Source organism: Stegostoma tigrinum, chromosome 9, assembly GCF_030684315.1.
Source record: "Stegostoma tigrinum isolate sSteTig4 chromosome 9, sSteTig4.hap1, whole genome shotgun sequence".
Lineage (NCBI taxonomy): Eukaryota > Metazoa > Chordata > Chondrichthyes > Orectolobiformes > Stegostomatidae > Stegostoma > Stegostoma tigrinum.
In genome coordinates, this window is record NC_081362.1 from 84,830,073 (window position 1) to 84,854,623 (window position 24,551).

The window sequence follows — 24,551 nt, forward strand, 5'->3', positions numbered from 1 at the left end:
AGGTGCAGGCAATCATTAATAACATTTTCAGGAGGATTTCTGTTTCTGGCGATGTCAGTGTGGATGCCACAAGTTGCTCTGAGCTTCTCCGAATAATGATGGTGATGCTGACAGTTTCACCATAATTTAGGAGAGGCCATGGCCGAGTAGTATTATCCCTGGACTGTTAAACCAGAGAACCAGGAAACGTTCTAGGGACCTTGGCTCAAATCCTGCTTCAGCAGAAGGTGGAATTCATTTTCCAATAAAAATCTGGAATTGAGTCTAGTGATGACCATAAATCCACAGTTGATAGAAAAACTCAGAGATAATGGGAACTGCAGATGCTGGAGAATTCCAAGATAATAAAATGTGAGGCTGGATGAACACAGCAGGCCAAGCAGCATTTCAGGAGCACAAAAGCTGACGTTTTGGACCTAGACCCTTCATCAGAGAGCTGATGAAGGGTCTAGGCCCGAAACGTCAGCTTTTGTGCTCCTGAGATGCTGCTTCGCCTGCTGTGTTCATCCAGCCTCACATTTTATTATCTTATGATAGAAAAACTCGTCTGCTTCACTAATGGGCATTAGTGAAGAACACTATCATCCTTACCTGGTCTGTATGTGAACCCCAGAGCCACATCAATACGCTTGACTGCCCTCTAGCCAATAAATGCTGGCCTAGCCAGCAATGTCTTCATCCTATGAATTAATTTAAAATAAATTAGCATGATCATAAAGCTACTTACTTATTGTACAAACTGAAATGGCTCACTAATATATATTCTAGGAAAGGAAACCGATAATCTTACCTGGTCTAACCTATAATCTGACTGTCTTACTTTGCTTCTGAAATGGCCCAGGAAGCATCAAACTGTTCCAAAGAAATAAAAATCAAAATAAAACCGGAGTGAGCTCTGGTTTGACCTAGGCATCAGATTGCACTAGCACAATGGCATACTTAGCCTAGTCCTCCAGGCATAGTCTTTGATCACTATCATCTGTGGATTTGAGCCAAAGTTTGAAGTGCTGTTCAACAGACACGTCATGATTTTTTTCATACTGATAGTTGTGGGTTGTGGGTTGTGGGCTTTTCCTGAAAAGGCAGTCTTTGTTACCCATGTCGAGTTGCCTGTGAGATAGCTAAGAGGCAACCACATGTAGACCAAGCCAGAGAAGGATAATAGATTTCCTTTCCTAAAGCATGTTTATTGAATCAAACAGCTTTTTAATTAACCACAGTCTATGATTAATTGTTTCATGGTCAGTATTACTAAGACTTGCTTTCAAAGCCATATTTTAAAACTTAAATTCAATTAATTAAATTTAATTTAAATTTTACCTGATGCCATGGTGGTTTTTGAACCAGTGTCTCTGGAATGTTAGTCTGAGCCTCTAGTTTATTAGCTCAGCAATATTATTGTTGTTTCCATTTCCTCCTCCTCCTCTCCCCACCCCTAAAAAAATCTCTGGGATTCCTCTGCTACCATGCATGTCCCATTTATGGGACAGACCCATAAGTATTCAGTGTGGAGACAGTGTTCCTAGGTGTTCTCAAAATTTAAGCCCGGTGTTAATGAAGTAAAATACCAGTGCGTGAGGAAATCGGCTGATAAGCACCTACCCTCTTTTTTTTCCTCTCCATTTGGTGAAACAATACTGCTTCATACCAAAGATAATTTGGACCAAATTGTATTCTAGGTGATGTACAGCAGGGTGCTGTAGCTTAGGAGGTCCATTAAAGCAGCTCGCCAAGGCACTCTTCAAAAGCATGTCTCACACCTGTGGACTACTAACCCTTGAGGACAAACTTCATCTTCACTGCTTCAATAACTCCATCCTAGCATTCAAGAATGTGGCTTACTGCCATCTTCGTATTAGGGGTATCTAGGAATGTTCTATGAATGCTGGCTGTGCCAATGGCAACTTTTTTTTTTAAAAGAATGGCCTCTGTTTAATATTTTTTTTTTCCTCTTGTATCCCTTTTACATCTCCATCTGATTTAAGATGACAGGAAATGTTATCAACAACTGGAACTTGCCAGTATTCAACTGTGTCTGGTATAGAGTGGGGACTTTTTTAAAATTTCTAAATCTGTGCCATGTAGTTAAACTCAACTAACCTGATTCCATAAATACCAAATATAGAAGTGATAGTTTTATGATCGTCTGATCTTTAATGTTAAACTTTATTAGCAATCTGATATCATTAGTTGTTCAACTAATGTTCTTTATACTGACATATCTTTTGTTATCCGCCACTTCATTGCAAGATCCAGCTTGACTGTGATATGATATGAGAAAATCACCTTTTTTTGTATGTTATTCTCTGGAATAATAATTGTTTCCTAGTCATGAACAGCTTTGACTGTTTACCTCGGATATATATCTCTTTTGTCCAAGTTATTGAATCCCTTTGCCGTTTATTTGGATCATGGGATATTAATTTGTTTATGGTACCTATGAGGAAAACATGTTTTGACTTGTTCAAAACATAACCCTACTCCGTTTTAATAAAACAACCAATGGTCAAAATTCAGGAGCACTGTACAGTTCTGCTCGCCTTGCTTTAGGAAGGATTTCAAATTGGAAAGGATGCAATAATTATTTAAAAGGATGTTTCACTGAGACTGGAAGGTTTGATTTGTGAAGAGAGGCTGGGACTTTTTTTCTCTAGAGCTTAGAAAGCTGTGGGCTGCCCTTTTATATAGGGGATTATAAGACAATGAGATAAAGTGAATAACCAATGTCTTTTCCCCAGGGCAGTGGAGTCCAAAAAATAGAGGGCATAAGTTTAAGGTGAGAGGGGAAAGATTTAAAAGTGACCTGAGGGCAACTTTTTTCCGTACAGAGGAAGATGCATCTATGTCATGAGCTGCCCAAGGAAATAGTTAAGGAAAGTATAATTGCATTTAAAAGGCATTTGGATATGTGCATGGATAGGAAAGGCTTTGAGGGATGTGAGCCAAATGCAGGCAAATAGGACGAGCTTGGTTCAGGAAACCTTGTTGATATGGATAAATTGGGCTGAAGAGCCTGATTTTGCACTGTATGACTCTGACTCTCGGACTTGCATAGTTGTAGGGTTAGGTCTTGATGAAGCTTGAATCTTGCTATAGCATTTACAAATTAAACACAAATATTAATATGATAATCTGAGGTCAATTGAGTATTGTTTCTAGACAAGTCCTTTTAAAAATTAAGCAGGACAGTGTGATTAACTTTCTAAATTCATTTCAATTGCAAATGGTTTACTGTTGCATCCTTTGAAAAGCACAAGGTATTTTTTTGAACGCTTCCAACAGAATTTTCTTCTTTGACTAGGATGTTGGATTCTGTGCGCCAGCTGAAGACCAATTTGCCCTTGAAAGCAGAGCCCACTCCATGTATACAAATTAAGGCTAGCCCTTCCTGGGTGACGGCCAATCCATTACAGCCATGCACCATCAATAGTGGTTACCTTGGAGGCATTTCTAAAGCATCGGAGCTGAAACTTTTACAAACACCTCCTGTGATGAAGGTATGCAGTTCATTTCAATACACATTTTTGGATTGAGCATGTTACTTGATAAAGTTTTGGGGCAACACAGTGACTCAGTGGTTAGCGCTGCTGCCTCACAGAGCCAGGGGTCAGGGTTCAATTCCACCCATGGGCAACTGTCACTGTGAAGTTCGCACATTCTCCCCATGTCTGCGTAGGTTTTCTCCCAAGTGTTCTGGTTTTCCCCCACAGTCCGAAGATATGTAGGTTAGGTGGTTTGGGAATACTAAATTGCCCACAGAATCAAGGGATGTGCAAGTTAGCTGAATGGAAATTGTAGGGTCGTATGGATGTGGTGAGTCTGAGTGGGAGTGTCTTCAGAGAGTTAGTGTGGACAGATGGGCCAAATGGCTTGCTTTCACCCGGTAGGAATTCTATGAAAACATAATTCCTAAGCAAAGGAGCCATACTGCGATCAATGTTACATCCTCCTGGAAATATATCCTTGGGTTAGAAAGCACAAGAATTAAGTTTTCAATCACCTGCCCTTGTTAAATCTTTTTGAACTTGATATTAGTGTATTGTAGTCAGTATTGCTGTGATAAATATCCTTCCTGTTACCCAATGAGTCATTATTTTCAATAAGAAAGGTACAGTTATTAAACTTGGGGCAACTTAAACATTTTCTGTTTTCCTATTTAGAGGGCAAGAATACTTACATCTTCAGAGGCTACTTTTGCCAATTTTACTCCTCAATCCATCTTAAGATCCAACCTTCGTCCCACATCCTTAACATCACCATGTCCTTCACCGAGTAGGTCTTCAACTCCTTCATTGCGTGGTAAAGAGACCAAAATTTCTTTCTTGAAGGAGAAGCTAACTATTCGGTGGACTAATGGGGTATGTATTTTGTAATTACTCAGCTTTATTAAATGGTGTTATAAACCTCTTTGTGAAATGGTAATCACTTGACGATTAGCTCTATTTTCTAGAGCTTATGAGTTATAAACTCAATGTTAATACATATTATTCTTTGAAAGGTATGGTGACTTATTTCATAACATTTATAACTTGTCATCTTCATCTTTTTGTGGTGAGTCAGCAAATTGTCTAAAATTTCATGCTAGATTTTAACAAAAATACTCTGAAACTCCATACCATTGTAAGTAACAGCGATGAAAGAGGCACAAGGCCTTTAAGCTTGAACATGATGAGCTGATATGTTCCCACCTTTTAGAATTCTGTCTTTTTCTGGTCTCTTTTAGAAATGTTATAATCGTGAACAGAGTGAAAGGTGAAGTATTATTGACTGTGATTTTGGCATGTGTTTTGGGAGAAAGTGCAATATTTCACGCTATTTGCACTGGGTAGAGGTGACCCGTTGGAGATGATTTTGAGTGCCCTAACACAGCTTTAAGGCAGGGGACGTGGGCCAAGCTTTCATTAACAAGGGAATGAACAGTTAAGATTAAATCATGCCGAGTGAAGGAAATTGGACAGTTGTGTATTCCAAGACACATTGCGGGAACGATGAATGCATTGATTGTTTTCCATATCATCTTTCTGTTCCATGCTCCCCTACTACTGTTTTGTTTGGGGAATCAAATGATTTGCATAGTAACTATATGAGCAAGTTTATTTAAAAGAAAAATATTCTAAGAAGTTTAGTTGAGGCTTATACTTTTCAGATGTGGTTTTGAGTGCATAAAAGTATAACTTCATAAAAGTTTGCTCCTTTACCTAATACTTTTTCTCTTCTTCATCAATTGTATAGCCATTTTTTCCCTTATAGATGAAGTATCTTTGGGTAGCCTCTAACAATATTATGCAAATCCGGAGGACTAGAATTTTTTAACCCTTGGCCATTTCCAACCTCTGAATTCACAAATAGTAGATTATTTATTTTACCTGTTATGTCAGTTTGCAACCACCTATAAACTATCCTTTGATTCTAGATTGCAGCTGATGAATTACAGCTACTGCCTTCATCTTCCAAACTGATTCCACGAACACCATCCATTGAATCATGGCCTTCAACTACAGAAAACCAGGCTATGGATGAACTAACTCCAGACAATGAAGTGCTCTCTGAGCAAGTGGCAATGGTTGACCTTCCTGGCACTGATGTGGATAATACTCAAATTCAACTCTCAAAAGATGACTTTGATAGTTCAGGAAGAACAGAAGAGTGGTCCATGGAAGAATATGTGGATGCTGCTGAGTCTCTGGATAGAGGGGATACTTGTAAGGAAATGGAGAAACCAGTTTCTGAGGTAGTTTTGTTTGTAAGTAGTGGAGAGAAAATCTTAACTTGTTCTCCTGCTTGTGTGGAAAAACGGTTTGAAGAGGAGGGTGCTGCAAATGATAACGTTGAAATTCCACAAATGGGAAACCAGGATGTGCCTGTTAATGAAAATCTGTTTGAGTCAGATGTTAACAAAACTTCTGAGTGTCAAGAAGGTAAGTTTTATTAAGTGTTCCAAAATTCTTCATCTTAAAAATGAAGTAGCTTTGATTGATTGTCAAATGAAACCATTAATGAGATAATATTTTCTGTTGTTAGCTTTGGACATTGATGCCAAGAATGGAAGTACTTCGCCAATGGTAGATTCACCGCAGCATACAACAGCATTTGTCACATCAGATAATGAGGAAGCAGTCCTTTTTAACCTTGAATCTGCGAATGATGGGTAAGCCTGTGTTTAGAATTTCAAAAACATTAGTAAGGTAGTGTATAAGTTACGTAAAATGTAGAGCTCCCAGCATTTTCAAACATAAGAGCTAGAATATGGTATAGGCAGTTCAGCCCCCCAGGATTACATTACTATTTAATATGATCTTTCTTGCCTTTCAATCTGTCACTGTTTAAAAATTTGTTCCAACTCCTCCTCAAATTTACTGAATGGCCCAGCATCCACCACAGTCTGGGATAGTGAATTCCACAGATTCATGACCCCTTGAGAGAAATAATTTCTCCTTGTCTCTGTTTTAAATTCAGCTACCCCTTATCTTAAAACTGTGACTTCTTGTTCTAGATTGCCTACAGGGGATAACATTCTCTGTATGTCTATTTTGTCAGTCCCCTTTTAGCATCTTCTATACCTCAAATAGATCTATTATTCTGAGCTTTAGTGTGTACAGGCCTAAACTGATCATAAAACAAACTCCGTTTCTGGAATCAATATATCAGCATGTAATGAGGTTTGGTTCGTGAATGGAAAAAAGATGGAAATGAACATGGCCTTTTTAATGTTAATAGATTGTAACTAGTGACATATCATAAAGATCTATGTTTGGGTCTTGACTGTCAATAATGTATATCACTAACATGGATGAGGTGATTGTGTATTATGTAACAAAGTTAAGTGAGAAAATAAGCTGAGATTTACAAAAGGACTTGCTGATGTTGGGAGTTGGCAAGAACATTGTAGGTGGAACATACAGTGGAGAAATGTGGATTTATCCCTTTGGTAGTAAAAGTGTTTTTTTTTCTAATTTGTGGCTAGGAAATATTAATATTCTGAGGGACTTGGGGTGGGCGTTGTCCACTATATGTAAATCAGAGGCAGGTAGAGCAAGCTCTTAGGAAAACACATGACTTTTAAGCAAGGGATTTAAGGATTTTTTTAAAAACTATGTGTATTAGACTTTGAATTACATCTTGTAGAATTACCAAGGACTGCCTTAGAGGGAGTGCAGTGAAGCTTCACCGTACTGGTAGGAAATTTTTCATCCCAGGCTATGAGGAGAAATCGAAGAAGTGTTTGGAAGAATGAGGTGATCGCAATGAAACACAAAATTCTGAAGGCACTTTTTATAGTAAATGCTGAAAGATTGTCCCCAGCCGGGAAAAGCAATGAGGGGTCAACTATTTAATGTAGAGATGAGCTGTTTCTTAACTCAAAAAGTTGTCAGTATTTGGATTCTCTATCCATATAACTCTGGGTCCTTTTGAGTATACTTAAATTGGTGATTGATGTAGACTTTGGGCACTGAGACAATATAGAGATTATCTAAAAGAATTAAAAATTACTTGCGCTGTTGTTGAATAATGGGACTGGCTAGAGGAGCTGAATAGATTACTGTTTGTTTGGTTTGTGTTTCCATTGTTTGTGCATAGCTTTAGTCCAGTTCTAAAATAGAGATGTCTATGTGGTTAATGACATGATCTCATTGAAGCAGCCCCTCTCTGAAGTGCTTATAGCTCCAGTGAATTTGTAACGCTAAACTTGGTGTTTTGTGTCTCTTCCTTCATTATCCCCTACCCCTCCCACCCATTCACCCATGATTACAATAAAAGGATTCTGAGAGATGAGATATGTATTCAGCTTGGGTAAATAAAAAAGAAACCCACGAGTGTAAGAATCTCTAATAATTAAAAACAATTGAGATTCAGGCACCTAATCTGGAAAGTGAACGTGTTCATTGAAATATTAAGGGATGCTGTTCTCACTTTGGAAAGAGTTCGAAGTTGAGCTCTCAGTAGAGGCAGGAAGAAAATTCTATTCCCAGATTTCTGTTAAAATGTTGACATTCTGATTAAGGTCTGTTGCCTGTCAATATCTCGGGGCTACAGACCAGAAGCATGATATTCTATCATATCTGTAACTTTCAGCATCAACTCTTGCTGGCACTTTTTAAAAGGCTAAGGAGTGACTTGATAACCTTTTTAAAACTCTGGGTCAAGTGAGTAAGATCTAACTAAAATATCGATGTTTTGGATGAGTCCAAAGCTGGTGTCCATGAATGAAACATTGTCACCAAAGTATCCCATAGGGAATTAAGGAAAAACATGTTTACCTAGAGTAATGAGAACACAGACTATTGGGGTATTTGAAGCACATGATACAGGTGAATTTAAGAGAAGCCAGATAAGTACATTTGAAAGTATTTAAGGATCTGGTGTTGGTAGATGAAGTAGGGTGCAAAGACACTTATGTGGAGCTTAAAGTAATGATTTTGACAAGTTGAGCCAGATGATCTGTTCCCGTGCTCTTAATTCTGTGTTTGCTTTGATTCTGTTTTATCATTAGTAAAGGCCCACTTCCAGAAATGACTGAAGAACAACAACCAACTCAAAAACCACAGGAAAAGGAAGGATCGTTCCAGAGTGAGGCCCACCCATTTGCTGCAGAGACAGAACGTATGTGATGCATTTTAATTTTCTCTGTAAAATTACCATCTCTAGTTTAAGAAAACTCTAGCTTTCTATTGCATGTGAGCTTTTCTGTTTGAATTTTTCTCAATACAGCACCTGGTCAATAGGTTTGTGTACCAAGAAACAATTAAAAGCAACTGGAATGTCTTTTACTGAAATAAAAGTCAGTCAAAAACCTTCTGAACAAAAATCTTTGCAAAGATAAACTGTTCACTTAATAAACAGAATGGCATGCTTTTGAACTTTTTTGTCCAGGAGTAGTATTATGCAGTTGTGTGCAAATTTACACATGTCTGGGAGGATCACAGTTTATCTTACCACAAAAAAAAGACCTGTAATTCATCACATCTGCTTCACTTCTTCAAGGCTGTTTAGCTGCAGTTCTGAAATTTACTAGTTATGTAGTTGACAAATATGTTAGGCTTTCTATAACCATCTATTTTATTGTTTCTTGTATTACATTGTATTCCTAGTAAGCACAAGAAACAATAAGATAACTTAGTTTTTGAGGGTCGGTGTCTGGGTTGTGGAGAGTAATTACTTAAAGGCATGAAATAAAACATAGGCGCCACCACTTTGTTCAGGTACTGAGAGGGACTTTGGAGTAGAAACTATTTTTAGAGGACAGGAAGATCCAGACTACCTATTCCAGCAATTCAAAACTAACTCCACCAGTCTTCCTTCAACTGTTTATTTACTCTTCTCTGGAAAAAAAAAGTAACACTGTCAGCCTCAGCCATCTGTGTAAACATCAAATTGCCCAGTAACCTTCTCAATAAACATAAATTCTGACTGTTCTCCTGTTCTCTCACTAATAGTCTGGGGTTGATTCCTCATAGCAAAATGGCCTTTGGAATTAACACACCAAAACCCTTCATAATCTAGAAAACTTCACATTTAAATCTCTTCTCTGGAAAAGTGTCATATCTCAACCTTCTTACTAAAAGGTTACCTTCCTTATTAGAAGACGAGCGTTCATAACTCCCCCAAATGAGGAATGATTATGCTGAAGAAGACAATCTCTTCATCCCCAAAAGAAATAAAGGATGGCCAAATTTAGAATCTTGGGTTAGTTTCTTCTGTTGAAACAAAATTAATTTAATGTGCAGAGTCCCATCAGTTTAGGGAAGAGAGGTAATTGTTATTATCCCATCAATAAATACCTGTACGCTGAACCTTTTGTTAAGAGAATGGCATTCTTGTTTCACTTGAACAGTTACATTACTGCTCTAGGCCAATGGCAAAGTTATGAAATTTTTTTTGTGGAATAGATTTTTCACATGTAATGGGAGTCAGGTTGAAAATTGCAGTTGTGGAGAACTGACTCACTGGTGAATCTGGCTTCTAGTGAAAGAGCTATAGTTCTTTGAAATAGTTTTTCACAACTTCGTTAGTTCAGAGGAGTAATGTTGCTGTTCAAGTCAAACAAGAATACCATTCTCTTAACAAAGGAGTGCTGTAAAAGTACTTATTGATGGTATAAGAAAATTTCACACTTTTCTCCCAACCGGTATCAAAATATACACTTTTTAAACTCTAGATCCTGGCAAAAGGTGATTATCTTAATCATGCCACTTAGTTCATGGCTTTGGTCAAACATACTCTTGAATTTGGAAGTAATGTCTAATCTAAGCAGGGTTACTAATAGGGCATTCAGTAGCCACTTTGCTAATCATGGGTGGAATCTTAGTGAGACATTGATGTCTTGCTTAGCAGCTGGAGAGCTGGAAATAAATGCGCTTTACCCCTTTTTGGGAAGGCCAACTGAACCACAAGCCAGTCAGGCAATGGGAAGGCCAGTGGTAGACCATCTCTTACAATCGAGAATCCAGGTGTGAAGTCTGACTGCCAGCTTTCACTGAGAGTCAGAGACCAGTCGCTTATGCTCCACATCGTCACTGGGGAGGCTGTGCTGCTGCCTGATGGACAGACACCAGAGTCCCAGGATAACCCAGTGGCCCAAGACATGAACAAAGGAGAAGTGTTCATAGAGTGGGTATCATGGGGCTATAGGGAGGGAGGCAGCAAGGGAGAGGTGTTCTAGAATGGGTGTCACGGGGGAAGTTGGTAGCAAAGGCTCCTCCCCTTGATAAGGCACTAGTTTCCTTTAAATAAGGCCCACCAGTGGAAGTAATAAGCTGGCCACACGCTTTAGCAGCCATGCATATTGCGTGGTGATGAGCCGCTGAGTAACATGGTCCATTCCACCGGTGATAGGATAAAACCTTTTCGCGGTTACGGATTGGCCACTTATGTTCTTCAACTGTAGTGTGATAGGAAGTTTGATTATCTTGCCCATAACACAATTCTGCTGGAGTCGAAAGATCTGATGTTCACGGTATGCCACATTCCTGCTTTATTAAAAGCCCTTCCCAGCTCAACATCAGAGAGAGTAGAAGATTCTGCAGTGTATTTTAGGTACTGATTTCTTGTACAAGTAAATGCCAATTCTAAAAGTAAATGTGAACAAATGTGATTGTGAAATAAAAGATTTTGTCATGTGATGTCAATAATTGCAAGTAGAAGCATATCATTCCTGTTAAGGTCTCATGAAAATTCCACCCATAGCTAGAAACCAGGATATCATTGTAGCCATAAAAAGTGCTGTGCTTTCAGAATGCTGTAGATGTGCTAAATGCTGTGCTTTTGACTGTAGCTTCAGGTATTATAATTGGTATTTTGAGAGTTCAGTGTTTTCCACCTGCCCTGCAGTAATAGGTTGACATACTGCAGGAGGCAACAGAACAGTTGCAGACAACTTTTCTGTAGGCCCATTTTAACTTCTCTCACAACAGCAAGAAACTTTTGATGTTTTAGCATTATCCAATGCTAGAGTACCCTGAATGACTAAAGATATTGATTTTAGATTCCCTACAGTGTGGAAACAGGCCCTTCGGCACAACAAGTCCACACCGCCACTTGAACCATCGCACCCAGACCCATCCCCCTATAACCCGCACACCCCTGAACACTGGGCAATTTAGAATGGCCAATCCACCTAGCCTGCACATCTTTGGACTGTGGGAGGAAACCCACGCAAACATGGGGCAAACGTGCAAACTCCGCACAGACAGTCACCCGAGGCTGGAATCGAACCGGGGTCCCTGGTGCTGTGAGGCTGCAGTACTAACCACTGAGCCACCGTGCTGCCCTGAAGCAGAGAGATGCAACTGATGAGAAGATAAGGAAGTAAAAGGAGACTTATGATTCATACTGGAATAACAATAGCAACAGAAATAGAGAAGAGTATCTCAAATACTGGAAAGAGACTATGGTTGGAATAAGGAAGACTAAGCATGAGCAAAGAATAGCAGGATGTGCTAAAACAAATAGTGTAATGTTCTTCAAACATTAATAGTAAAAATGTTAGTGAGTGGTGGAGTGGGGCCCAGAGAGAGAGAGAGCAGGGTAAGGTGCTTACTGAAGCAATGGGTATGACAGATCTACTAAATGAGTCGGCCATGCAGCATCAAAGGAGCAGGAAAGTTGACGTTATGTGTCGGAACCCTTCTTCCTGAAGAAAGGCCCCAACCCGAAATGTCAACTTCCCTGCTGATCTGATGCTGCCTGGCCTGTTGTGCTCCTCCAGCTCCACACTGTTATCTGACTCCAGCATCAGCAGTTCTTAATATCTCCTACTAAATGAGTACTTTGCTTCTATCTTTACCAAATGAGAAAATGGTGACACTGGCCCAGTTGAAGAATCTGGGTGTTGAGCACATGACCAGTATCGTGACACAATGCATCAGGCCCGAATGGGACACATTCTAGATTGCTGAGACAGGTGTAGGAGCAAATTGCAGAGCTATTGACAAATTTCAAAGACTCCCTGAACACCAGGTTTGGTCCTGAGGGACTGGAGGATTGCAAATGTGACACTGTTTATTAAAGGGGCAAAGAATAATCCAGGAAACTACAAACCTATTAGCTTGACGTCAATAGTGGAGAAAACTGATGGAGATCATTATACAGGATAAGATAAATATGCACTTAGAAAAAAAAATAACATTATTCTAGACAATCAGCATGGTTTTGTCAAGGGCAGGGTAGGTCATGTCTGACAAATTTAACACTTATTTGACAGGGTGACTCAAGCAGTGGTTGAAGGTAGTGCTGTGGATCTTGTATGTTTGGATTTTCATAAAGCATTTAATATGGTGCCACATGGCAGTTTGGTTAGCAAATTAGGAATATTTGGTATCGATGGGTCCTTGGCAGCATCGATCGGAAATTGCCTCAGTGATGGAAGACGTTGGGTACGTATTGATTGATGTTTCTCAGACCAGAGATGAGTTGAAAGTGGTGTTCCTCGGGAATCAGTGTTAGCATCCTTGCTTTTTCTGAAATTTATATAAAAGATTTGGGGGTGGGTGCTAAAGGCAAAATATCTAAATTTGCAGATGATACCAAGCCAGGGAGGATAATGAATCATGTGGATAATGCTGCGTGACTTCAGAGGGACATTGACAAGTTGGCCAAATGGGCGGATGCCTGGCAGATGAGTTTCATTGCCAAGAAATGAGGTAATGCATTTTTGCTAGAGGAAACATGGAAAGTAAATACAGGCTTAGTAGTACAAATTTGAGAGGAGTACTTGAGTGGAGAGACTTCCAGGTTCAAGAGCATAATTCTTCAAAGGTGGCAAGGAAAGTTGAGAAGGATTATGGGATCCTTGAGTTTATAACTAGAGGCATAGAGTATAAAAGTGAGGAAGCGATGCTACACCTTTATAAATCATTGGTCAGACCATATTTGGATTATTGTTTGTCCAGCCTGTCATAGCCATCCTTCAATAAGGTGCTCTGAACCAGAGTGCAAAGAAGATTTATAAGAATGATACCAGGAATGAAAGATTTTAGATACAAGGAAAGATTAGAGAAATTATAAGTATTCTCCTTGAAGCAGAGAAGTGATAATTTTGAACCTCAACAAGATGAACAATGTTAACAGGGTATAGAAGGATGCTCAATTTCCACTAGTTGGTATGCCCGTAACTAGGGGTCACAATTTCACAGTTGTCACCAATACGGTTACGAATGAGATGTGAAACTTCTTTACTGAGTTGTTGGGATTTGGAATGAATTGCTTGGGAGAGTGGTGGGGAGTGGATTGCATTTGGAGGTTTCTGAAGACAACCGGATATGTATTTGAAAGTGAAGAGTTTACAGGGCTGGAGAAAGGGACTAGCTAGGTAACTGTTTTGGGAGCTGGCACGGCCATGATGAGCCGAATAGTCTCCTTCTCCACTGTAAAATTCAATGATTCAGAGAAATATGTTGATGTTTTACACCAGCATGCAGCAAAATTAGTCAGATAATTCCCCACTGTAAAAGTCTGAATTTGGGAAAGTGAGATCTAACCTCAAAAATAAAGTCCACACTCCTCCAAATCGATCCAACAAACTCGTATTGCATGGCTTTTTTGTTTGGCAGATGCTTATATGTTATGATAAATTTCTGTCTGTTAGCCACTACTGATCAAAAATCAAAACCTGGTTCTTGATCTCGTGCATGCATATATTTTGAGTTTCCATTGCTATGATATTTACATGCTATGATGAGCGTGTGCAGTTAGTTACCATGTGAACATATATTGCAACAAATAGATTGTTATGCTGTACAGGGCTATGGCTAGACTCCCTTCAAGAATATATCCTTCCATTCTGGGCACTGCATCTTGGGTGGGATATGTTGCCTTGTGGTGGGGAGTGGCAGGGTTTGTATAGCATAGATTCACCAATGTTATACTAGGCTAAAAGGACTAAATTATGAAAGCATCCCTGGTAAGATTCCCTTCAATATAAATGATATATAAAGTATGATCAAGTTTGAGTGGTTTAAGATCATCCATACGGTTGATATGATAAATAATCTCCTTCGCCTGATAATGTCTAGAATAAGAAGTCAGAGCCTTAAATCTGAATAAGGCCGTTTAACAGTGATGCTAAGAAGTACTACTTAACGCAAAGGACAGTGGAAATTGGGGACTGTGTTTCCAAACATTTTTGACACCAATCAATTGAAGTGTCAAAGCTGAGATTTTATAAGCCAAGGGCATTGAGCCAAAACCAATCAGGGTATCTGAAGTTAATACACAGATCAACTGTGGTCTTATTTGAATCACAGAACAGACTATCAGTGCCTTTATTTCTGTTCCTTTGAGGCCAACTAAATGTAGAATATATTTACATGATTTTCCATACACTTCCTAATTTCATCTGAAACAACACCAGTTGCTTTTCTACGTGATTGAAGTGAATATCTGAAAGTTCAAGCTTTTGGAGCAGAGCCCCTTCGTCAGGTGCAGTGAGAGGAAAGCACATGGACACAGGAGGCAGACACTGTTCACCACTCTTGTACCAGTTGTATGTTCCTTTGATCTCTCTGCCAGTAACCTCTGTCTGCATGCTTTCCTGACAGAGGGGCTGCACTCGAAGCTTGAGATTTCACATCAACCTGTTGGGTTATAACCTGGTGTCATATCATTTTTGACTTTGTCCACTCCAGTCCCAACACTGGCACCTCCACATCCTGTCTGAAACTTGTTCACCAAGTGCTGTGATTGCAGTCCACCTGGAGTCTGTTTCCTTAATTTAGTTATTGTATCTTGGGTGCAATAAACCCAATACAACAGTATCTATGTTTAGTGTAGCATTCTTAACTTAGAATTTCTAAGGTTGACCCTCTAAAGAAGGAGAAAATAAATGTTTTCTATTTTGCTGTTTTGAGAGCCAGAGAAATTTGTTGTAACAGTGTTGAAGGTTCTTTATGGCGTGGGGTGCGAAGAGAAAATACCTTGTGTACAACACTGAAAGGGGGATCGTTCAACCTATTGAATCTTACGATATACAAATATGCAGGTCAACTAAACGTCATTAATATCGCGTCCTTTTAAAAAGCTACAATAGTTATTACTGTATAGATTTGTTTGCTTTGTATTTAAATGTGAATCAGAGAATGTGTTTCTCAAATATTGCATTTCTTTTCTAGCTGTGGCGATTGTAGTTGATGAGGGCATTCCCAATACACAGTCAAGAAGTGAAGAAAATGAATCTGCGTTATCAATAAATGAGGAAAGTGATGTTGAAATAATGCATGACAACGGTGTGTGTGCAAAGAATGAACCACTTACAATTTTGCTTCCTGTAAATATTCAGGTAAACATATATATGTCCGACTATTTTTGTTTTTTTAAACGTTATGACGTGTTTTGTTGTTTGTCATTCATTCATTTGCCTTATGGAGAAGGTTGTCTCCAAATAAAGAAATTGTAGGACGTGCTGGTGGGTATAAATGCATCTTTTCATTCGTATTAAAATGTGAGTTGTCACACTTGTGTGTCTCTAATTCTTCATTGGTCTCAGTTTGTTAAATGTTTTTGAGTGTTGACATAACGGCTAATTGTGTGATTTCAATGGAAAATGTGATTGAAGTATCTGACGGTAACCTAGCATCTAGATTCATTCAAATTAGAAGATACTTTATTTATTTAAATAGTACACTTTACCCAGGAGCAACTTGCATTGTCTCCTCCAAATCCACTGACCCCTCGGTTCGTCATTGCTTCAATTTAACTTTGGATTTTTTAACTCAAATCACTAACCTAAATTAGAAGCTGGAATTGCTGCAATATTGATAATTGTGCATGACTCCATTTCTAGCTGTAGCCGTGTATCTGGATTTATTAGTTAGTGGATAGGTTTTTGTTCAGCTCTTGAATTTCTCTGGATGTTGGCCAGTCATAATTTTAATGTGATTTTTGGCAAGTCCTCATTCCATGTAAAATGTCATCTTATCATTAATTAATGTTGATGACCATTCATCCAGATAAATAGAATTCCCAGTGACTTCACCTTAAAAATATATTTGAAGCAAAGGTTTACTGACTGCTTTTAAAGCTCAAACCAAGTAATTATCATCTTTCCCATGTGGTACCTCCCTTCTAGGATGCATCATACATCTTTTTATGGTAAATTATTTTCAATGAGAAGAAAACAAATGATAGTTACATTAAATGCTTTTGCTTCGCAGTTCTTTTAATTGTAAAGCATTAATATGAATGTTAACAAAACTGTGTAGTGAATTCTTCTCTTGTATTTGTTCTGATATACATGAATGATGTTGGAATAAATGTGCTTAAATGGAGGATGTGTGAAATATTTTCTTATACAAACCTCCTGTCTTCTGATTGCAGGATGGTGATGGTGAATTTGAAGTACTGCCCTCAAGCAAGGAACCATGGCCTGAAAACTCTGCAGAGTGCATCCAGCATGAATCAGCAGTAATTATTGAAGTGGATAACTCCAAACTTGCAGAACAGTCTTATAGCACTGTAAAAGTTGAGAATCAAGTTGAGGATGAAGTTGTTGAGGTTGAGGAACGCCATGATAATCAAGAAAACTTTACCTTAATGTTGGAAAACAATGATGGGGATGCGTCTCTTGAACTGTTGACACCCGCTGAGGAAAATCAACAACCTCTTTCAGTTAAGGATGAAAAAACAATTGCATTTGAACCAATAGAAAGTAAACTTGGTGAACTCAATAAAAATGCTCCAGAGATTAATGTATTTGAAAGTGAACAGCAGTCATATATAAGGCAGAACTCTTTGGTTCTCCAAGAACCATTAGAAGATCAGTGTAACCTGGCTGAAGCATTGCCCTATGTGACTGAACCAATTAAAGTGGCCAAAACAGATAATTCAATAGAAATTCTTAAAATGGATCAGTCAAAGGTAGAATTATCTGAACTGATCTCCTTGCCTGTTCAGTTAGGTGCGCCAGTAATAAATGAGAGGAGTGAGTCATGTAAAAGTAAGACAATAAAGAAAGCGCAAGCAGATGAGTCTGGCAAAGCTATCCAGGCTAAGCACGTTGCAACACCTAAAAGATCCTTGAGATGTAAAGGTAATAAGATGAATGAAGATAATACTCTAGAGAGTGAGGAGCTTGTGTTAGTGGAAATACAGGAAGTTAAACCCAAGGTTGAAATAACTGCAACACCAAGGAGAAGTACAAGGAGAACTGTTACAGGTGTAGTTGAGATCCTGAAAAGTAACTTCGCTGACCCAAAGGATGTGCCAATTGATCAAAAGTTTGACACAGTCCAACCTACCTCAAGACCCTCCGAGAAAACTAACACTCATAAAACAAATGTCATAGAAAGTGGTTTGCTTGTCGCCAAAACATCACACTCACAGCACACTGGAACTGTTCCGGTTTTGAGATCCACAAGAAGTAGTGCTGCTATTAAAGCAGATAGCGAACACAGCTTGCATCGTCCTTTAAAAACACCGCCACATCAGCAAGCTGATGTTCCTATTACTTGTCATTCTACTAGAAAGAAAAGTAGGAAACTTTCTGAAGTTCATGCCCTACAAAATGACCCACTTTCAACATCGGAGATTAATGAACAAGTGCCTGTGCCACCCACACCTAGTAGACTTACAAGGAGTAGGGCCAAAGGTGCCCGTTTTACGGCACTAGAAAACATTGCTGAACTGACTTCAAATGTTGAGATAACCCTGCCTGCTAATTCACAGACAAAAAGGAGGCAGACTGTTCCAAGCAAAGAAACGACAAAGTCTTTAGCAAAAGATAATGCCAGGGATGGCAGGCAAGAGGAACAGCTTACAGTAACTTTTACCCACAAACCAACTAGGAGGAGACCTGGTAAAGGATCTGAATCACAGGCAATAATTTTATCAGAAGAAGATTCTTACACTTTCTCTCCTCCTCTTACAAGATCGTCAAAAAAGTCACAAGGTAATTTTGGCTAAGGCTTTTAAACCATGTTTGTTCGTGTGTTTTGAACCTGTTATTTAGATCAGGCTATTTTTGTTTTGGTCAACTAATAGACAGTATAGCCCAAATTTGAAATGAAGATAGATTTCTATTTTACACAACTTTCACCAATCTGGAATGCTTTATTGTTGGCCTGAAACGTGAACATTTAACGTTAATTTATTATGTCTTTTTATTTCTGTTGTAAAACATTTTCCATTTGTGTAGCAATTAAAAACAAATAGTCTAGCAATTAATTCGGAGGGACTCTCCAGCATCTAAGATAACAAGGTGTAGAGCTGGATGAACACAGCAGGCCAGGCAGCATCAGAGGAGCAGGAAAGCTGACGTTTCGGGTCTGGACCCTTTGAAAGTCAGCTTTCCTGCTCCTCTGCTGCTTGGCCTGCTGTATTCATCCAGCTCTACACCTTGTAATCTCAGTCTCGCAATTAAATCCAGCTGGGTAAAGGTGGTGGAAGGAACTGCTGGAACTGAAAGTCATGTGATTCTCACTACTTCAATATGTAGTCTTTGAGTAAATGGCTAAATGCATTACTGCTGTTTTTGTTTTGTAAGTAAATCAGCAGTAATGGTTTTCTCTTTCTGTACCATTTTTAACCCTTCTGAAGGCATTGCCTGTCCACTGGGTAATAGTTCCCTTTATCTATGAACATGCCTGCTTGAGTAAAGTACACAAATGTACTTTGTGCATGAGCACAGATGATAAGCAAAACTGGGAAAAACAAACCTGTTACTTACTGCACTTCCATTTGTTCTTCCACATGAGTCAAAGTCTGTTAACCTGGTTAAAACCAATGAGATCTGCTACCTGTTTATCCCTGCTTTCTGTCACTAGCTTCTACTTGACTTTTCTGCTGCTGGGAGCAAAGTCTGCAGAATTTTCCATAGGAGTTTTTGATCACAGTACAATGGAACCCAGTGATCCCACCTTCTTAGAGTGGATCACTATCAGATCTAAGTCTATCTCTGTGAACCTGGCACAGTAAACCTTATTTTGCATGTTTCTCTGCGCTTGGGAAGGATTAGGGCTGCAGATACAAGGGAACACTTCCACATGTATGATTTACTAGCTCAAAGTTCTCGAACTCACTGTGAGCACTGTTTTCATGCGCCCCCAAGGACTGCAGCAGTTCAAGAATGGGGCTCAACAACACCATCTTCAGGGCAGTTAGGCATTGACAGTAAAAGCTCATATTTCTATGAAATAATTGAGCATTAAAAAAACAAAGTATACACTGTCAGGTTTATTGTGCACAATGCCACTGTTGTTTTTTTGATGCAATGAAAATTAATCTAGTATACTTGTTACATCAAATGCAGCTTAACTACTACAAGCAGAGTTTGCCAAGATTTGACATCACATTTTCAGATGTGTCTGGGACTGCTCCTAACATACTGTCCTGCACTCTCCTTTTGAGCCAGGGTTCATCCCTAGCTAGGTTGTAACAATAGAGAAGGGTATATGCCAGTCCACACGATTACAGATTGTGGTTGAATAAAATCTGATCACCCATAATGTCTCATGGATGTCCAGTCTGAAGTTGCAAGTTCTTTTTCAAAATCTGTTGCTTCATCTCAGTGGTTATGCCATTCTATAATGAATATTTTCCTCTGCTGAAGGCAGGACCATGTCGTGGTCATTCCTACCAATACTATTACGTACAGCTACATCTCCTGCAGGCCAATTAGTGAAGACATAATATGAATCTTCTGGTTCTAGGTCCATGGCCCTCAAATGGCTTGATCATTTATCATCTGAACCTTGCAATACTTTTGAATATCTGCATCAAGCGAATTTTTTTCCCCCCAGCAGAATTCAGTTTTAATCACTTAAGTTATATAAGAAAGACTGAAGTTTTCAAGAACTGGAATCATTCTTGTCATTCATCATTGATCATCCTGGATACATTTCTTTTCAGCCAGTTGCATTATCCTGTTTGTTAATCCCAGCCATCGATCCTTTTCGATGACCTCTGTGTTCATATTATACAATTTGTTATGGTTTCAAGAATTCCTGTATCAATCGAAGCAAATAGTTTGAAATCATTGAGTATCTTAATTGCAATAGCATTGATATTTCAAAGTGCCTAGCTGACTGTTTTTTATACTGGTAGATTTCTGGGTTTTGTACTCCTGTTGCTTGTGTGTTTATAGGAGTGTTCTTTTTGTGCTCACTTGTGTGCACAGTCCAAAGATGTACAGACTAGATGAATTGGCCATGCTAAATTGCATGTAGTGTTCAGGGGTGTGTGGGTTATAGGGGGAGGGGCCTGGGTGGGATGCTTCAAGGGGCGGTGTGGACTTGTTGGGCTGAAGGGCCTGTTTCCACAGTGTAGGTAATCTAATCTAATCTAATCTAATCTAATAAAGTAAGGCTTGTTATAGCCATCACACTCGTGTAGTACAAAGTGTAGATTCAAAGTGGAATGAAATCGTTTAGACCCAACAGTATGTCTTAGTGTCATCTTTAGAATATCACTTCAGTAAGGTTTTTGACAAGATTCCTCATGGTAGACTGGTTTGCAAGGTTAGATCATGTGGAATACAGGGAGAACTAGCCATTTGGACTCAGTTTTCTGCTCTTGAGCCTGTTCTGAGAGTGGTGGTGGAGGATTGCTTTTCAAATTGGAGGCCTGTGACCAGCAGTGTGCCACAAGGATCAGTGCTGGGACCACTGCTTTTCGTCATTTATAATAATGATTTGGATGTGAACAAAGGAGGGGTATGGTTAGTAAGTTTGCATATGACACTGACCTTGAAGGCAGAGTGAACAGCGAAGGAGGTTACCTTAGAGTACAACAGAATCTTGACTGGATGGACAAATGGGCTGAGGACTGGCAGATGCAGTTTGATTTTAGATAAAATGAGGGGCTGCATTTTGGAAAAGCAAATCAGGGCAGGACTTATACACTTAATGGTAAGGTTCTGGGGAGTGTTGCTGAACAAAGAGACCTTGGGGTGCAGGTTCAGAGATCCTTGAAAGTGGAGTCGCAGGTAGATAGGGTAGTGACGAAGGCGTTTGGTATGCTGCCTTCATTGGTCATTGCATTGAGTATAGGCGTTAGGTAATGTTGTGGCTGGACAGGACATTGGTTCAGCCGTTTTTTGGAATACTGAGTGCAATTCTGGCCTCCCTGCTGTAAGGAGGATGTTAGAGTCAGAGGTACAGTATGGAAACAGATCCTTTGATCCAACTTGTCCATGCCGAACAGATAGCGAAATAAATCCAGTCCCGTTTGCCAGCATTTGGCCCATATCCCTTCCTATTCATATACCCACTCAGGTTCCCATTGTAAATCTTTTCTGAACCCTTTCTAGTTTCACAATATCCTTCGAAGAGGAAGGAGATCAATTTGGCTCAGCCATTTTGGAGTATTGCGTGATTTATGACGATCTTGCCAGGATTGGAGGGTTTAAGCTATAGGGAGAAGCTGAATAGGCTGGGGCTACTTTCCCTGCAGCATCAGAGGCTGAGAGGTGGCCTTACAGAGCTTTATAAAATCATGAGGGGCATGGATGGGGTGAATAAGCAAGGTCTTTTCCCTGGAGTGAGGGAGTCCAAAACCAGAGGGCATAGGTTTAAGGTGAGAGGTGGAAAGGTATAAAATGGGATCCAAGGGCAATGCTTTCACATAGTGTGGTACATACTTGGAATGAGCTGCCACACAAAGTGGTGGATGCTGGTATGATTGCAAGATTTAAAAGGCATCTAGATGGGTATATGACAAGCAAGGGTTTAGAGAAATATGGGCCAAATGCTGGCGGATGGGACTAGATTTATTTAGGATATCTGCTTGGCATGGACAAGTTGGACAGAGGGTCTGTTTCCGTGCTGTACGTTTCTATAACTCTGTGACTCACCTCTGGCCTATCATTTCTCTTGCCAGCAATCTTGCTGGCATTTAATGAGATTTTCAAATTGGTGCTCAGGTTTTAACTAGGTAACCACCCAAACAACATCTGCTCTTTACAACAAACTGTGCTTTTCTACACCCTTAACATCCTAAAGTTGATTCAAAGGAGTGCTATCAAATAAACCAAGGCGCACAGGTGAATAGGATAGATTGGTCAAGATTGTGGATTTTAAGGTGCACCCTTTAAATCTGAAGTAGAGAGATGTAGGGAAAGAATTTAGAGCCTGGGAAGCTGATGGCATGGCATTTGATGTTGGAGTTATTAAAACTGGGGGCACAAAGCCAGAAATGGAGCAGGACAGATATCTTGTGAAGTTGGTGGTGGAATGGAAGGTAAGGGCATTGTAGATTTGAAATTTTAAATATAAGATATTGAGGATCAGTTACCTGTGAAAGTAAGTAAATACTATGCTGGTAGGTGTTCCTTGTTTGTCACCAGGCAGGATGCAAGTTGAAGTTTAAAGAGTATTGAATAGGGAATAAGCTAAGTACTCCCATGGACATTAAGGAATAGCAGGAACAAAAACAAAGTTGCTGGAAAAGCCCAGCAGGTCTGGCAGCACCTGTGAAGGAAGAAATAGAATTAATGTTTCAGGTCCATTGAGGTAAAAACAGACCTGAAACATTAACTCTGTTTTTTCCTTCCCAGGTGCTGCCAGACCTGCTGGGCTTTTCCAGCAACTTTGTTTTAGTTTCTGATTTACAGCATCTGCAGTTCTTTTAGTTTTTATTAAGGAATAGCAGGGTTGTTTTGCAAGTGTTTTGCCTTCACTATTGTAGGCAGATGCTGTACCATGAGTTGAATACATGGAAAACATAATGGGTGTACATTTAAGAATTGAAGAAACAACTGAACGATTTAATCAGACTTAACAATTGACAGCACACTGAAGGTGATTCATTGTGAGAAAAAAGCAGAGGTATTGTTTGTCCTAAAGAATTGGGGGGGGGGGGGGGGAGCCTTATCAGTAATAAGGACAACGATGCAAATGTTAAATGACTACTTTGATTATCTAACATCCACCTGCACTCTATCAGATTCCAATTAAATTCCAAAATCTCTTCCTCTGTTACTAACTTTCAAACCAGTGACATCAAACTTTCACTATTTAATCCCTCATTTTTGAAAATTCAGTTCCTTCCTTGCCTTCTAAGCTAATATTCAGTCCTTTGTCTGTAACAATGTCAACCATTTTTGTTTGTTATTTTAGTAAATACCTGTGTAGTGTTATACTCTTTTAAAATTCAGGGCTGTACATCTTTTCTGAAATAGGGTGTGCAGCTCTATCAATGTCCAACAGATCTAAGAATCATAGAATTTTACAGTACAAACGGAGGCCATTTGACTCATCGTATCTGTACCAGCTCCCCAAAAAGCTACCCAGCTAGTCTCATTCTCCAGCCCTATCTCTGTGACACTCAAAATTCGTCACTTTCAAACCTCCTCTAGAATCTGCCTCTGCCACATTCTGGGGCAGTGTATTCCAAATTCGAACAACTGAGTAAATTCTAACTCCTCATCTTACTCCTAGCTGCCTTGCTGTCATTCTTGAAATTGTGACCCCGGTTACTCATTCTGACTAGAATCAAAATATACTTTCCCCTGTCAAAACTATTCATAATTTTGAACACCTCGGTCACTTGTTTTAATCTTCTCTACTCCAAGTAGAATTCATCCAATTTCTCTAGTCTTTCCTTGTATCTGAAATTCCTCAACCCCCATCATTCTAGTAAAGCTCCTTCGCACTCTGTCCAGGGCTTTAAAGTACATCCTTAAGGTGCCAAAAACTGAACACAGTACTCCAAACGTGATCTGACCAATGATTTGTGGAATCATCACTTTGTCGCTTTTATACTGTTTCTCTGCCTGTATGTAAAAACTGAGAGATCCTATAGTAGACACTGCACATGCTGGAGAATCTGAGATAACAAGGTGTAGAGCTGGATGAACGCAGCTGAAATTTCTGAAGAAGGGTCTAGGCTGAAATGTCAGCTTTCCTACTGCTGTGATGCTGCTTGGCCTGCTATGTTCATCCAGCTCTACACTTAGTTATGAGATATCCTATACTTCTCTTTAACTACTATAACTGTCTGGCTACCTTCATAGAAGCATGCACTTGAACCCAGAGGTTCCCTGCTCTGTACTCCCTTCAAATTTCTACCATTTGAGCCTATATTTTGTTTTATGAAAATTGCATTACTTCACATGTCTCTGCATG

At 39.4% G+C, this 24,551-nt stretch overlaps 1 protein-coding gene across 1 annotated transcript in view; it reads left to right on the forward strand.

Moving 5' to 3' along the window:
* ahctf1 (AT hook containing transcription factor 1) overlaps positions 1 to 24,551 on the forward strand; it is an 85,171-nt gene that overhangs the window by 55,263 nt on the left and 5,357 nt on the right. The window contains exons 27-33 of the mRNA XM_048536609.2: positions 3,302 to 3,497; positions 4,161 to 4,358; positions 5,414 to 5,918; positions 6,022 to 6,148; positions 8,492 to 8,601; positions 15,606 to 15,772; positions 16,810 to 18,379. Of these exons, the coding sequence (XP_048392566.2) occupies positions 3,302 to 3,497; positions 4,161 to 4,358; positions 5,414 to 5,918; positions 6,022 to 6,148; positions 8,492 to 8,601; positions 15,606 to 15,772; positions 16,810 to 18,379 (2,873 nt within the window). The remainder of the gene's footprint in view (positions 1 to 3,301; positions 3,498 to 4,160; positions 4,359 to 5,413; positions 5,919 to 6,021; positions 6,149 to 8,491; positions 8,602 to 15,605; positions 15,773 to 16,809; positions 18,380 to 24,551) is intronic.